This window comes from Carassius auratus, chromosome 50 (genome assembly GCF_003368295.1).
Source record: "Carassius auratus strain Wakin chromosome 50, ASM336829v1, whole genome shotgun sequence".
Taxonomy (NCBI): domain Eukaryota; kingdom Metazoa; phylum Chordata; class Actinopteri; order Cypriniformes; family Cyprinidae; genus Carassius; species Carassius auratus.
The window spans coordinates 8,379,705-8,395,104 of NC_039292.1; the positions used below are offsets into that span (position 1 = coordinate 8,379,705).

Genomic DNA, 15,400 nt, shown 5'->3' on the forward strand with positions numbered 1-15,400 from the left:
AATTAAGTTGAATTTACTATATCTACATTTTATTTTATACCATATTACTATTAATTTGTTTAATTTCTGTACAATTTTATTAACATTTCATTTTCCATTAACTTAACTTCATGTAATAATTTATTTATGATATAGTAATATTTTAAATCATCACAATGTAACATTTAAAATACAATATACTATTTAATTTTATATGTAATATATTGTAATGTAAAATTTTCAATCATATATACAGTACAAAAAACAACATTTGTAAAATAAATATTTTAAATAATTTAAAATATTTAATTTTTTAAACTTCATTTTTCTAGTATCTTTTTATCTTTAATAGTGTCATGGTTTCAATGGTTAATATGTATTTTTTTTATATACAATTATATGTGTTTTTAAAGTTACATTAATATATTAAGCATTATATGTTTTATTTAATATAATATGTAATTTTATATTTTTTAAAAATTGAATTTACCACACAATATTAATATTATTATAATGTAAATGTGTATATGTACACATATATTTGTCCACATGCATTATAATATATAATTTGTATTTTTGTGTAATATATTGTAATTGTATTCAGTTTAAAATATGCATGCTATTATACAAATGTTAACAGTATTAATATAAATTTTTTTATTTAAATAATTAACTTTTTGTCTCTTCCGGTAGACGGAGTATGCGCGGTTTGAGAACGGACGTTTTGTGTACAAGATCAACCGGTCTCCCATGTGTGAATACATGATCAACTTTATCCATAAGCTCAAGCACCTGCCTGAGAAGTACATGATGAACAGCGTACTAGAAAACTTTACCATCCTACTGGTAGGTCCCACAATTCCCATCTCATTTGGAAATGCACATGTATAAATATGAATGTCTTCAGCATCAAATGCACTCTTGTGCTGCTGATTACTAAATGCATCGATTCCTGCACCGTTCCCGCAGGTGGTGACGAACAGAGAAACTCAAGAGACCCTACTGTGCATAGCCTGTGTGTTCGAGGTGTCCAACAGCGAGCACGGCGCTCAGCATCACATCTACAGACTGGTCAAAGACTGAATCTCCTCGACTCACACGAGCACAACTAAGAGCAGACAGCCAGCGACCCGCTGCCCACAGAGAGTGAAAAAACCTCAACAGGGGGAGACTTTCAATTCACTGAGGCTTCTAGGCTACACAGCTGATGACCGGACTAAGAAAAGCCTTTGAATGACCCACGACCTCATGTTAAGTGGATGTGCCTCTTTCAGTCCCACCCAGAAGGCTTTTGTCATGTTTTGGGTGAGGTCTGCAATGAATAATTACATTACAATTCGTTTATCACTTGTGTATTTTTCTTAAACCTGTTGTATGGGTGAAATGGTACGGTTTTGTTACTTTGTTCAGATGTCTGTTTAACTTGGTTGATGTTTTAAACCAACATTGTGTTTTTGAGAGAACATTGCTTATATAAAATCGTATTGTCATAGTACATGGAAGCTTTTTTCTGTTGTTCAACCTTTTATTCTCACTACATTTCTTCGCCCCTGGTATTTTTTGACGGTAATGAAAGAGCATAAAAAGGTACTGTATTATTTATGTGGAACTACCTGCCTTACTCTGCACATGGGCTGTTCCAGTGTGACCTACAGTTATATATACGAAAACACTAAGAAACAGACCATTTTCTTAATAGAAACTTTAAAAACAACAACAAAATTCAACCTTTAAGTTGTTTATTTCAGAATTTACTTTGCATTTAAAGCTTATGTAATGTAATTTTCTGTTTAAAGTCAAATCCCATATAAAGAGACTGTGAGTAAAGCCGTTCGTCGCTTAATTTTCGCGAAAACGATAATGATTTTCATTTGCGTCATAAAAAATTCCCTCATTTGTTTTGAACGACCCGCCTCGACCAATGGCGTGAGTTGGGGGCGGGGTTTCCCGTTCCATCAATGACGTATTCCGAAAGCTGTTCTGAAAACAAATATTTGTTTTTAAAATTCCACTAGATGGCGCTACTGGCGCAAAAATTACATTTTTCTTCTCATTAACATATCATATAAGAACAGGCTACACAAGAAAAGGAATTTATATAGCAAAATCACCAAAGCATATTGTGCCTTAGTGTTTATCATCGCAGACTTCGTCTAACTGTGAGTAAAAGCAGGCTGTATAACCTCACTTAAAAGTATGTATTTGGTCCCACATTTTTGTCAAGCCAGTCTAAGCAAAGTTATGTGTCATCTTTCTCTCTTACACCAAATAAACACATTCTATAACTTCTATTCATGCCAAGTGAAAGGTGTTGAAAGTGCCTTTTGTGTTATTCCAGCTCAGAATTGTTTTGGACACCAAAAAATAAATGAAAAAATTGAGTCAGATTTGGATTCTATCACCATAATGCCTTTGACATTTTAAAAGCGGGGAGAAAAAAAAACATTAAAACTAAATCTGATAGAAAAATTTTATGTTGGAAGGATTAATAAATTTTAGTAGGAATCAAATGACAGATCAGGAATTTCTTATCTGTAATAAGAAGCAGTTCGTTATGGTGTCATGTATATAGCGGAAAGTATTTAATGTACATTAAAGGCATCAAGTGAAGTGACTTTAATTACAAAGACAAGCAGACAAATGAGTGACAGTTCACGTGATTAAAGAGCTGTCATTACTCTGGGTAAAATGACTCCTCAATCTGAATCAAACTGTTGATCTCAGTCTTATTTAATTCAGTCTTGTATTGTTTTTGTTTTTTTGTCAGCCATGTTTTACATGATTTGCAGAGAATCTGTTAGTAAAATGAGCATTTAAATAGAACACTATTGTATATGATACAGTTCTTGTTTGTTTGTTTGTTTGATTTTTCAGAATCTTTTGTCTGGAGAGCACTGAAACGTTCAGTCTGGTAGCTTTTTGTTTAATAGGTGCACTCATGTCAAAATGATTGTTTTTTCCGTTGTGTATATTTTCCTTGAGGGGATGAAAAAAATAAACTTTTAGTGTTTGCACTGCAAACTGTTTTGCTTTGCGTTTCTATATTCTCTCCTGCACTAAATTATCAGTAGCATGCTTGTTGTTTTTGAGAAACAAATATATCACCACCAGTATGAATGACATGGCTTGTTTTGATGGAGTCTGGGGGATAAAAAAATCTTACAATCTTACAATCACTAGGTGGCAGTACATTGTAAATAATGACATGCTGCACTAGCGTTTTCTTCAACGTACTACCTTTTCCACGAATACTTTATTCCTTTTTACAAAATAAAGTTCAATACATATTAAATAAATATTATTATACTACATAAAATGTTATAATTATTATGTATAATAATTATACATTTAATGATGAAAATAATTATAGAATTATGAATATAATCACATTATTATTATTATTACTATATATATATTATTATTATTATTATATACTGTCATATTTCACTGAACATTGAGCGCTGGACCCGCTAAAGAACAGAAATATTGACAATGATTTGGTCGATAACTTATAAATGGCCAATAATATATTAGAAGTAAACTGTAAAAAAAAAAAAAAAAAAGATTTACGTAGAATTCTACAAGTGAATTTAGACATCACACTGTAATTCACACGTTTCATTTTTTCATTCATTTTCAATTTGCTCGAGATTAAATTTAACAGTAATATTTAATTATTGTGATTTTAAATATTAACGTGTATCGTGTGTACACATACACACACACGCACACACACACACACAGATTGTAAGAATATAAATAATAATAATAGTATTATTATTATCAGTAGTACTATATGTTGACAGCTCTATATTAGCACATAATATAGATCTCAATATAATCCTGACGGTTTATTTCACCAGGACAGTTGTCTTTTGCCCTCACTCATCCGGAGATATTACATCTTAAATCTGCACTGACCGATGGGAAATCTGAACATCCAGTTATGCACAGCTGGTTATGTTATAGTCACTGACCTTTTTCAGACTTACAATAATAAACCTCCCTCTAGTGAACTACTTTACAGGCTTAACATTATACAGGGCTACAGTGAATATCATATTTGATCAAACGTACGTCATGAATAGATGTAGGCTAGCAATTTACACAACTAGTAAAACCAATAATATTAACAAAGATAACAGGTTTTATATTGTTTTATATATATTTGCTGAACTGTGTTTTTAGGACAAGGGTATTTTCTTATATTATGTTATTTTCTCATTGGGCCAAGCTGTCATTTGTTTTAAATGTTACATATTTATGCAGGCTAATTACAAGGTTCCCAAACGTTTTTGTCAGCCAAACCTTTTTGACCTGAATATTTACTTAAATAAAAACCTCATGAAATTTTAAGTTAATATTTCACAACACATTTAACAACACATTCAGTGTTCACAGTTCTCTGTTGGTTAATTAGATGCAGGTAAACTAAGAAAATATGTAACTGTTTGCAAGCTTTTTATTTTGTTTTCTTATCATTTCTTTTAATTTGCTATTTTGATATAAGTATTAGCTTTTCATTCTCTGATGCTGCTTGATTCATGTGGGTAAACTAATAAAATGTCAAGGGTTATATTTATTCATTTTTAATTAGAAATTTTGTAATGTAATTATTAACTTGTTCTCTGAATTTTATTAATTACATGCAGGTAAACTAATACTATTTAAACTTTTATAGCTATAGAATTTTGTATTTTTCATTTATTTTTTAAATTAATATTTTATTTTTACATTTTTAATTTGAATTTTATTTAATTTAAATTATTATTTGTACTTTTTATTGTACTTGTACTCTTTGAACTCGAAATGCCCAGGGGTTGATGAATTTCAGCCAATTCACTATTTTTGTGTTCGTTTCAAAAATTACTTTGTAATTTGTGTGTTTACATTGTGCTGAAACGCATATAGCACGTTATATCGACAACTTTCCCATATTCAGTCCTGTGACAACAAGCCCCGTTGCTGGTCAACGTTTGTTCTGTGAAATTTATTTTTCCCCTGCGCAATAGTGTCAGAAATGTTCAGATGCATTTTTGCTTTAAAAAACTCATGGTGTAAATGGAATGAAAAAGTGACAACTATCCCCTATTTTCACAGCATGTGTTTATTCTCATCTGAGTGCATTATTATCTGTTAAGAGTGAAGTTGGAGTTTAACGTCATGTGATGTTGGGACTCGACGGGGTGGTGCCTGGGTGCTCAGAACCACGCTGCTGTAGTTCAGAGACAAACACAACTGGGTGAAGAGCGCGCGGGGCGAGTCTCTCTAGTTTTACCGCGTGTAACAATTTCTGAATGTCAGAGTGGAAAGTAAAACTGGTTCCGGGGACTTCGATGTAAATGATTATGGAACAAGAGGAGAGCAAAATCTCGGTGTGGGTATGCCGGGAGGAGAAACTGGTGTCCGGGCTGTCCAGACGCACCACCTGCGCGGACGTAGTGAAAGTGCTGCTGGAGGACCAGAACTTCCAGAAAGGAGCGATGCTCACCGGTCCTCCGCAGTCGTACTGTATCGTGGAGAAATGGAGAGGTTTTGAGCGCATTCTGCCGAATAAAACCAAAATCCTGCGGCTGTGGAGCGCCTGGGGCGACGAGCAGGAGAACGTGCGCTTCGTCCTGGTCAGGAGCGACGCGTCGCTGCCCAACAGCGGGCCGAGGAGCGCCGAGGCGCGGGTCGTGCTCAGCAAAGAGAGCCCTTGTCCTACCAGAGCCACCATGCAGATCTCACAGGAAAAACAGCGGAGGATTGTGCGGAAGGCTTTTAGAAAGTTGGACAAAATGAATAGGAAGAAAGAGGAGGCTTCGAGAGACAAATCATCGGCGGGGAAAATGGAAACGCTCGTGCATCTCATAGTTTCGCAGGATCATACAATCCGACAGCAGATACAGCGAATAAAAGAGCTGGATAATGAAATCGAAAGGTGTGAATCAAAAGTTCACTTTGACAGAATGAAAATACACGGCGTAAACTACGTGCAAGACACTTATTTGCTCGAGCAAGGCTTGGATGCAGATTCCAGCGCGCGTCCGGACGCGTCCTTTGCGCAGTTTGAGGAATACGCGGCGCGCTGCGACCAAGTCATTCAACTTCAGGAGGAACTAGCCGAGAGGGAGGCTCTGATGGAGATACTTACAGGTGAAATACAAGAAGAGCTCAACCACAGGTGGATGAGACGACGACAGGAGCAGCTTTCCAACAAAGACGCGGAGAGCACTGGAGAACAAACGGCTTTCAAGGTGACTTCGGTTCCCGAGGAGCCGGACCCAGTCGTTCCGGACCTCCTAACAGACAATGGACTCCAATTAGAGGAGGAGAGGATCAAAACACAACTGGATACGAGTTTATACATCGGACTGCGCTTGAACACCGATCTGGAGACGGTGAAGAGCGACTTAGATATGAGTCAGGAGCTTTTGGACGCGAAGGAAAAGGAGTTGAGGGAATTACTCGAAAAGGTTCACAGCTTGGACGAGTTGGACGTGAAACAGGCGGATGACAGCAAAGACATTGGAGAATCTGAACAACTGCCGTCCATAGACAATGTTTGGGTAGAGCAGGCGAGGGGACTGTCCAAAACATGCATCAATGATGATGATTCGGACACCGGATTGAGCTCAATGCACAGCCAGGACTCGGATAACGCGCCTGTTTGCGAGTCACTTGTGTGACAGACAAGATTTCGCGAATGTTCTCTCTTCATTCGCATGTCAATTATACCAGTCTAGTGTTATGATCACCTCACTCTCTAATTGCCTCACTCATACACATGGAGAATAGCTAAGGTGCAGTTTATCAAATTATAACGGATTAACCAATGCATAGACTGTCCACTGCGTGCTGACTAATGTAATACCAATAGAATTAGAGTTTTGTGGTATATATATATATAATGTTAAATATACAATGTTAAATATTGATGACTCAACCTGCACTATACTAAACTCAGATGAGCTCTAGAAACAAGTAGTTAAAACATTATAATTCTTGGCTGAGATGTACCTTAAATCTATTGGCTATTTAAAAATAAAAAAGTATGAGGCTTTCAATATGCCTCTTATAAACAGGAAATATGTAAAGAGAAGGAAAGAAATGAGTGTAGCTGTAGTTACATCATAAACTTGAACCATAATTTGCTAGTCAGTTGCAGGTGGTATTTAGGGGGTGGGGCATTCTGACTCTATTTAGCATCTGATTGGACAAAAATCTGTGTTGTGCAAGATGAGTTTTACCAGATTTTTTTTTTTTTTTACGTTTTGCATACAGAATTCCTCATAGCTAACAAGCATGGACTAAATACCACAAAACTCTACAGAATTATTTATTGTGCAACATTTAGGCAGATATCTGCATTAAGCAACTATGAGCTAATCACTTCTATTTTCATCAGAACAATTTGCTATCAGCTTTTACTCACGGAATCAATTTGTATAACCAGAAAATATCATGAGCAGTAATTTAAGTTGTGGGAATCAAAAAGTGCATGCAACGGACTGTTAATTATCTGAGGAGCTGATGCATGCCCTGTTTGTTCACAGTAAAGAGGAAGACTAAAGCGATTTCACTGAGACTGCTCCAATTAAACTAAATGCACAGTCTTCTAAACATACTTTGCTGTTGATGTTTCTGGTTAAGTATTTTTTGTTCTTCTTTATACACACATATATTTTTTTTTTAGTCACAAGGGACCTTTTAGGATCAAATGATCATTTTGTCATTGATTAAACTCACTCAGTACATAAGATTTCTCCATTGCAACTAATAGCAAAATTATCAGGTGGAGCACCCAAATATGTTTTTGAACGCTGTTGCAGCATTTAATCTCAATTTGTTGGGTCATTTATTAATTATATCATTATATCAATTAGAACGTCAAAATCAAACTTAAAAATTTCTTGCCGATGCAGTACAAACACCTTATAAAACAAAGTCATACTCACTTAAAATGTGCCAGAAACTGTAGATTTTACTCCAGCATGAGCTCAGCATCATAACCAACAGAGTTTCTTAAGTTTGGGCAGGGCATCCATCCAACGCAATGCAGCAGAGTCACCGAGTTCAGGGATTCTGTGGTGTATGAAGAGGATTTAAGAGTTAAGCTTTAAATGTGATGTTTTAAAACAGAGGAAGAAAAGGGAAAGAACCGCCCTCCCGCTTCATTCTCGAATACACTGAGTTAAAGAGATGAATTATGACATTTGGAAAAGCCCTAATATGTCAGCTTCCTCCGAATCTGCAGATACATCTCCGGTTTTATGTTCCATCTCTACAAACTTTAAATCGTCAAAACAATCAAATTAAAACTGAATAAAAGTCATCTGTTTATGCTCTAAATTAGAGCCATTTATTTGCAGATTAATAATTAGCCCTTTAAAATTAGGCAAATCTATCAGAAGTCATATAAAAGGGTCTGGTTTTCATGCTGGCAGCAGTGAGTTCAGTGATTAAAGTCAAAGAAGAGGAGGAGGAGGGGGACAGATGATAAAGCACCATTAATCTGGATAGAATTGAACCATTTCAAATAAACAACAGCTCTGACGGGTTTGGAAGAGATTCAAGAACAGCTGGACGAGCAGAGATGAACAGTGTGCCGATGTGGGACAAACAGCGGCTGTGTTGAATCAGGCGACACGCTGAGAATGACATTCAACAAAACCTTCAGGATTATTCTTGGAATCGCAGGAACTGCTGTACTGTACAAATGTAGATCTAATGTTTGCCATTATTTATTGTCCTGTGTATCTGTATAAAATAAACGCAGGGGTTTTGTGACGATAAACCAGTGTTTAATTATAATAGGTGCAGAGCCAACACAGACTCATTACACAAGCGTAACTGAGGACAGTTTTGTCAAATGCATGTCATTCAAAAAGTCCTTTAAGTACTTAAAATTACGTCTCACAAGGAGACAGCAATTCAAGAAAGTTCATTTCAAAGGTGCACGTTCAATAACCGCTGTCATTCATTACAGGAAGTGATGCGTGAATGATTGACACGTGAAAGAAATACCTCAAAGGCAAAAAAGTGTGTCCGTTTTGAACTTGGCATCAAAGTCAATAATTGTTGTCTTAGATTTAGATTACCCCAGCAAAACAAACACATGCTGTGAACCTCTCAGGCTAGAATTAAACTGCCATTGTTAGCAGTATGTAGCATTTAACAAAGTAAAACAGGCTATGCAGCTTTTATTGTAAGGAATGATTATTCTGTTTTTCTTGTTAAGGAACTTTAGGTTACCAAAGCAACCATTACAAACAAAACTCCTCTTTATTTGGTCCATCATACATACATATACTGTGTACATACATGAATATTACTGTGTGTGTGTGTATATATATATATATATATATATATATATATATATATATATATATATCATAACTTGTGTCATAACTTGACAGTGCATATTCTTGAAATGAGGCAAGAAGCTATGCAATATTCACACCAAGCAATATATAAAAGTACCATATGAAAAGGTTTGAGAGAGCACATATGCACCCAACTATATTATATAAAAAAGGGAGAAAAAAAAGGATATTTCATAATGAGAATGAACACTTGGAAGGCTCTCCATGGATGTTTCAAAATACAGTGTGAAAAGCTCTGCTATGACACATCTGCACATGCACACGCAGACAGAATGAGCACTGAAATCTCTCAAAGACATCATACGTACCCTCATGTGACTTGCAAAAGAAGATTATAAATAATAGTCTCCTCGGACAATACCTCAAGAGAAGATTAAGTTTGAACGGTAGTGAAGTTTAGCTCAATTCAAAACACAATGCACACAGACGAGATGGAAAAAATTATTTTAACAAATATTTCCACCTGTTCCGATGTGATTTTTGTTTTTGTTGTTGTTTTTTGCATTGTATCAGTACTGCATTTCCACTCAGATTATGCTTGGAACAATGTTGCAAACAATACAATTATACTAGAAGACAATAATATATTAGAAATACAAAAAAATGAGAACAACTAAATAAGGTAGATAAATTGATTGCAATCTCATGAATCAGAATGCATAAACATTTTCATAAACTGTGTTTTCATTGAATGTGGGAAGAGAATTGTAGTATCAAGAGGACATCCAAAATAAGGCGTTTATTTCTCTACATTTAACCGCAGTGATTTACAGTAAAGGAATGTGAGTTTGTAAAAAGGATTACTCATTTACAAAAGGTAAACTCATCTGGCCTGGTGCCTTGATGCCAGTGACAGCCAAAGACAAACCCAGTCAATGAGGAAACTAGTTTTAGCTGAGACACAATGTTCCTCAGAACATGTTTTCTATGGTGTTCTACTTCACTGCATTGTAATCGTGTTTCTATGTTAAAATGTGTTACTTATCGGAAGCACATTTCCACCATGCAATAAAAAATAAAACAGATGTCTTATCTGACAATTTTGATTTTTTTTTAAGCATCAGAATCGTGAGATGTAAACTCAGATTTGCCAGAAAAGCAAAATTGTGAGATACAGTAACTGTGAGAAAAACGATGCAAAACAGATTTGCAAGATGTAAACTGTGAATTCTGAGAATAAAGTCAGAATTGCAAGATATAAACTGACAATTGGTAAATATAAACTCAGAATTGTGAGAAGAATTGAGTTTATATCTCATGATTCAGACTTTTTTCCTCTTAGAATAACAAGAGAAACAGTCCAAATTGTGATATAAAAAGTTTATTGTTATTTAATTCCAGGGCTCCCTTAGTTATTAGCCTATTTTGGATGTTGCAGCATTTTTTAGTAAAAAAAAAAGTCAAGACGCAGGGAATGAGAAAACACGTTTTGTGTGTGTGTGTGTGTGTGCAAGTTGAACTACTTTCAAAACAGTGAAAAAATGCAACAGTAAAATACAAATGCAGAAAAAAACAAGAAAAAAACAAACAATGCTCTCTGTGTGACAGGATGACATTGTGACAAGACTTTCACACTTCCTTTGTTTTCCCAGAGCGCCTGTGTTTGACGCTGAGCTCCATCTGCACTACAGTAACAGTCTCAAATTGAAAACACACAGGGTGGAGGAAGACTCAAGGGGCATTGAACAGGTTTTCAGAAGAACAAGTTGGGGCACTTGCTCTGAAAAAAAAAACAAAAAAAAAAAAACAACGAACTTGCTTCCACTTCTCCTGTCAACGATCGTAATCTCAAATCAGAGTCACTAATCTTAGCCTGTATGCAACCTGGAGGTGAACAACCACAATGCAAGCATTCTTAATTGAATAAAAAAACTAGAGGAAGAACACTCGTCTTTTTATATTTCTTGTCAAATGTCAAAATATGGTTTGAAGAATTAGCTAATTGCTTGTGCTTTCTTCACCTGACCCTGAAGAGAAACAAATAAATGCATGCTGACAGATGATGGGATTATTGCTTTCAAATGATCTCTTGCATCACGACTAATTGGGTTTCTAATCACATGAAGAAAGAACTTGGATATAGCTAATGACAGGGTCTCTGCAGGATTTTTAACCGAGTTTACATTTAAAAGTGTTTATTTCTTTTTTATATTGGTCTGTACAAAAACAGCAGATTGGCTGATTGAAAATGCACATTCATTCTCTGCCAAAGAGGTTTTCCCGGTAACAGCTGTCAATTAAGCAGCGCAGCATCTGACTTTAAATGTGCAGCGCTCATTTATTCAATTAAATCATAGCCTTACGAAGTTTAATCATCACATTAAGCCATATCACAAATCTAGTCTATACGTCCTCAAACTTAAGGCATCATGAAATCCTAATTAAGACTTTCTTGTAGCATTTAATACTTTTTAAGGAGCCACGGAAACCCTGTAATAAAAATAATTACAGATAAGCATGATAAATCCAGTCAGGTCACATTATGAGTAAACTCATAAAATCTGTCTGGAGAAACAAAATTGTTCTTTTTCTCGGGCTGAAGATGCAAGACTGGGTCAAAATTAATGTGTTGAAATGTGCTGGATGCTCATTTTAATGCTCATAAATCCCATAATATGAATCTCAGGAAGCAGATGGTTTTTCGCCTTTTCCTGTAAAATGTTAATGCACTGATGAAACGAGGAACAGAAATGAAGCGGGAGTGTGTGTGCAGGTTATTTTAAAAGAGAAGACCAGAATTTCAGTCTCTTGTTGCACCTGGTTTTCCCTCCTTTTATTCCAGGAACCCACACAATCATTTAGGAGAAAATAAACTGTTAAGAGTTATTAAAACCACAGGCTTTATTCAACCTGAACTATTAATCTTACAATGTCCATCACAGCTAGTTATCTGAGATATTTATATTAAACTGCACACTTTGTAAATAAAATACCTGCACACTAATTACATACCTGTACATTTATCTAAACAAATATCTTTTTTATTCTTCTATTTTTACTTCTATACTTCCATTTCTGTATATATTGTACATTATTTAATCTTTTGATTTCTTTTTTATATTAAAAGGGAAAGTGAGATTCAGCCAAGTATGGTGACCCATACTCAGAATTCATGCTCTGCATTTAACCCATCTAAAGTGCACACACACAGACCAGTGAATACACACACACACACACACACACACACACACACACACACACACACACACACACACACACTGTGAACACACACCCGGAGCAGTCATTTATGCTGCGGCGCCCGGGGAGCAGTTGGGGGTTCGATGCCTTGCTCAAGGGCACCTCAGTCATGGTATTGCCGGCCCGAGACTCGAACCCACAACCTTAGGGTTAGGAGTCAAACTCTATAACCACGACTCCCCTAGTTTTATATTACATCCCTACTGTGTTATTCCTATGTATGTCTGTTGTCAAATTCCTTGTTCGTGTAAACATACTTGGTAATAAAGCTCTTCTGATTCCAATTCTCTGAGGTGAAAAGATGACGAAAAACCAAATTACCTGGATACCTCGGGAAACAAGATCATATTGTATTTAGTCAGAATTAAGGGATATTCCACCATTCCCAACCTGTATGAATTTCTTTCTTATATGAAACAGAAAGGAAAAAGATATTTTGAAGAATGTTGGAAACCAAACGCTTCCATAGTAGATACTATGTTGTTGACTGAATGGTTTCAAATTCCACTTCCATAATATTTGGTTTTTGTCCACACTATGTTGGTAACCAAATGGTTTTGGATCCCAATGACTTCCATAGTATGGACAAAAAAATTAAAAATAATGAGATAACAAATAGTATGTGAGAAAACAACTGAGAAAACTCAAGGTAAGTATCACATATCGAACGGTTTTGGGGTCCCACTGAATTCCACAGTATAGACAAAAAAATACCACAGAAGTCAATGGGACCTAAAACTGTTTTGTTTCCAACATTCTTCAAAATATCTTTTCTGCCTATTTTTGGGTGAACTGTCCCTTTAAAGTCACTTTAAATTGTAATTTAAACAAGGTAAAGTGCAAGATCTTCGGACCAAAGAAGATTTTTGTTTTCCCACGCTTTGGCATCACAAACAATATATTTAATGAGCTTCTTATGATGAAATATAAATGGTGCGTCACATTAACGAGCGCATTAGAGAGAGGAGGAAGGGGATGTTTCTCAAATACAAACAAAGCTGACCTCTGTGCATGGGCAGCAAACCTTCCAGCTTTGATCCTGAACTAGTGGCTTTCAGCCATTACAAGGTCATGGAGGTCCACTCAAAGCATTCCCCGACTTAATAGGTCACTACACTAAAGACTATGTGGAGATGGGTGGGAGTGGGTTGACACAGGTATGCAGGATCTCACAGGGACTGCGACACACTCAGAGGGCCTCTTACACATGCACTGTACATGAAATAATTTTTTATAATAGCAAATGCGTTCTACATTCTTGAAAACATATTTCCTCTAATACATATACTGGAGAGTGCAACAGTCAGCGTGCAAATATAAAAATTCAATTCATTTTCACCATAGAGCTCATATGCTCCAAACTTCTTATACACGTTCAAAGGTTTTTTTCTTTAATTATTACTTTTATTCAGTTAAAGATGCATTAAAATTATTACAAGTGGCAGTAAAGACATATTATAATCTTACAAAATATTTGTATTTTAAATAAATGCTTAAGATTCCTGAAAAAAAGTACCATGATTATCATTAATAACTGATCAGTTGCAGTGATTCATGGAATTATAGTTCATTCCTAATAAACTATAAGAGGACCTTTGGCCTTTTATCCAGATTTTTTCTTTTTCAAATCAAAGTTTGTAAAGTTGTGATTCATCCCAGAGCTGGTCGAACTAGTTAAAGGCTTATAAGTATTTACTGAGGAATTTTTTAAATCTTTATGATGAAATGAATTGGAAAAATACTTCCAAAACCAATACAGCTATAAAAAATAAAGAAAGAAATAAAAGTGTCCGGCAGTTACACCCTAGCAATCATACAAGCAGCCACCCACAACATCCTCACAACCACCTAGCAGTCATTAAATTACAAAGAAATGGAAAGTAACATTGAATTAAACATAAAAGATTGAAATTTTCTTTTAAAACATTCCAGTTTTTATTTAGAACTTTTTTTTTTTTTGTACAGTGTACTGCCTAATTTTTTAATGCTTAACAGTATGTGTAAAATGCAACACTAAAAACACTTAATTACAGTAGTATTCAGTGACTAATATTCAGTTTAATGTTAATTTGAGCCAATAAAGATGCTTTGGATGGGTGGACAGAGCTACTGGTTCGTCTCCAAGCCTCAAACAGCATCGAGGTGAAGTGTGAGGTCTGTGTGAATAAATCGAACAAGACTAATGATAAGACTAACTCGTGGAAATCAATCAGCTTTTCACACGACCAGTGTGTGAATGGAGCCCTTCCTTCGCTGTTCTTTATGTTGACTTAGCAGGCAGAAACGTTGAGAACAGCACACAATTACAAATTCTCCTTGCAACTGATGGCAAACATTGTGTGGATGTGGAGCCGTTTGAGGACTGAATCTATATGCTCACTTGCAAACAGAAAAAGGCCTTTGAGGTGAAAAGCAAACACATGGAAATGAAAACAGAAACCGGCTCCTCCACTGTTACATGACATCAGTGCAGGACTCGCTCGTGTGTGGCGCTGCTCATCCGAAACCTACACCTCAGATAATTACAGGGCTTTGACACTCAGACGCTTTATGACTCTTGTTGTCTGTGTTTTTGTATGTTGTCATTGCACTCCTACTTCCAACTTCATAATGGAAAAGGTCATGGAGCCACAGCAGCGAGGCCTGTGGGAAACAACTGATCCATATTGCTCATTTAGTCATAAAGTCAGTTTTTTATTCAAAGTCACCACTACCTTGATTTGACAGGATCTTACAGATTCTCAAAATCTAATGAGACATTTTACACATGAAAACAAACATCTCAACACAGCAGAAGTACAGTAGGGCCATGCAATAGCTTTAAACTCTTGGGGGGATATATATACGTGTGTGAT

General features: G+C 35.7%; 2 protein-coding genes across 3 annotated transcripts in view; both read left to right on the forward strand.

Moving 5' to 3' along the window:
- The window catches only part of LOC113066854 (transcriptional enhancer factor TEF-1-like), a 35,047-nt gene extending 32,047 nt beyond the window's left edge, over positions 1–3,000 (forward strand). For both annotated transcript variants that reach the window (XM_026238924.1, XM_026238925.1), the window contains 2 exons: positions 673–825; positions 949–3,000. In XM_026238924.1, the coding sequence (XP_026094709.1) occupies positions 673–825; positions 949–1,062 (267 nt within the window). In that variant the 3' untranslated portion in view covers positions 1,063–3,000. The remainder of the gene's footprint in view (positions 1–672; positions 826–948) is intronic.
- A 1,929-nt stretch (positions 3,001–4,929) lies between these two features.
- On the forward strand, positions 4,930–8,754 carry LOC113066853 (ras association domain-containing protein 10-like). Its single transcript, XM_026238923.1, has one exon. The coding sequence runs from the start codon at positions 5,322–5,324 to the stop codon at positions 6,648–6,650; it is 1,329 nt and encodes a 442-aa protein (XP_026094708.1). The 5' UTR covers positions 4,930–5,321; the 3' UTR covers positions 6,651–8,754.
- The last annotated feature ends 6,646 nt before the right edge of the window (positions 8,755–15,400 follow it).

What these genes read in the sequence shown, in the direction of transcription:
- LOC113066853 (XM_026238923.1), top strand. Translation starts at nt 5,322, where the DNA reads ATGATTATGGAACAAGAGGAGAGCAAAATCTCGGTGTGGGTATGCCGG.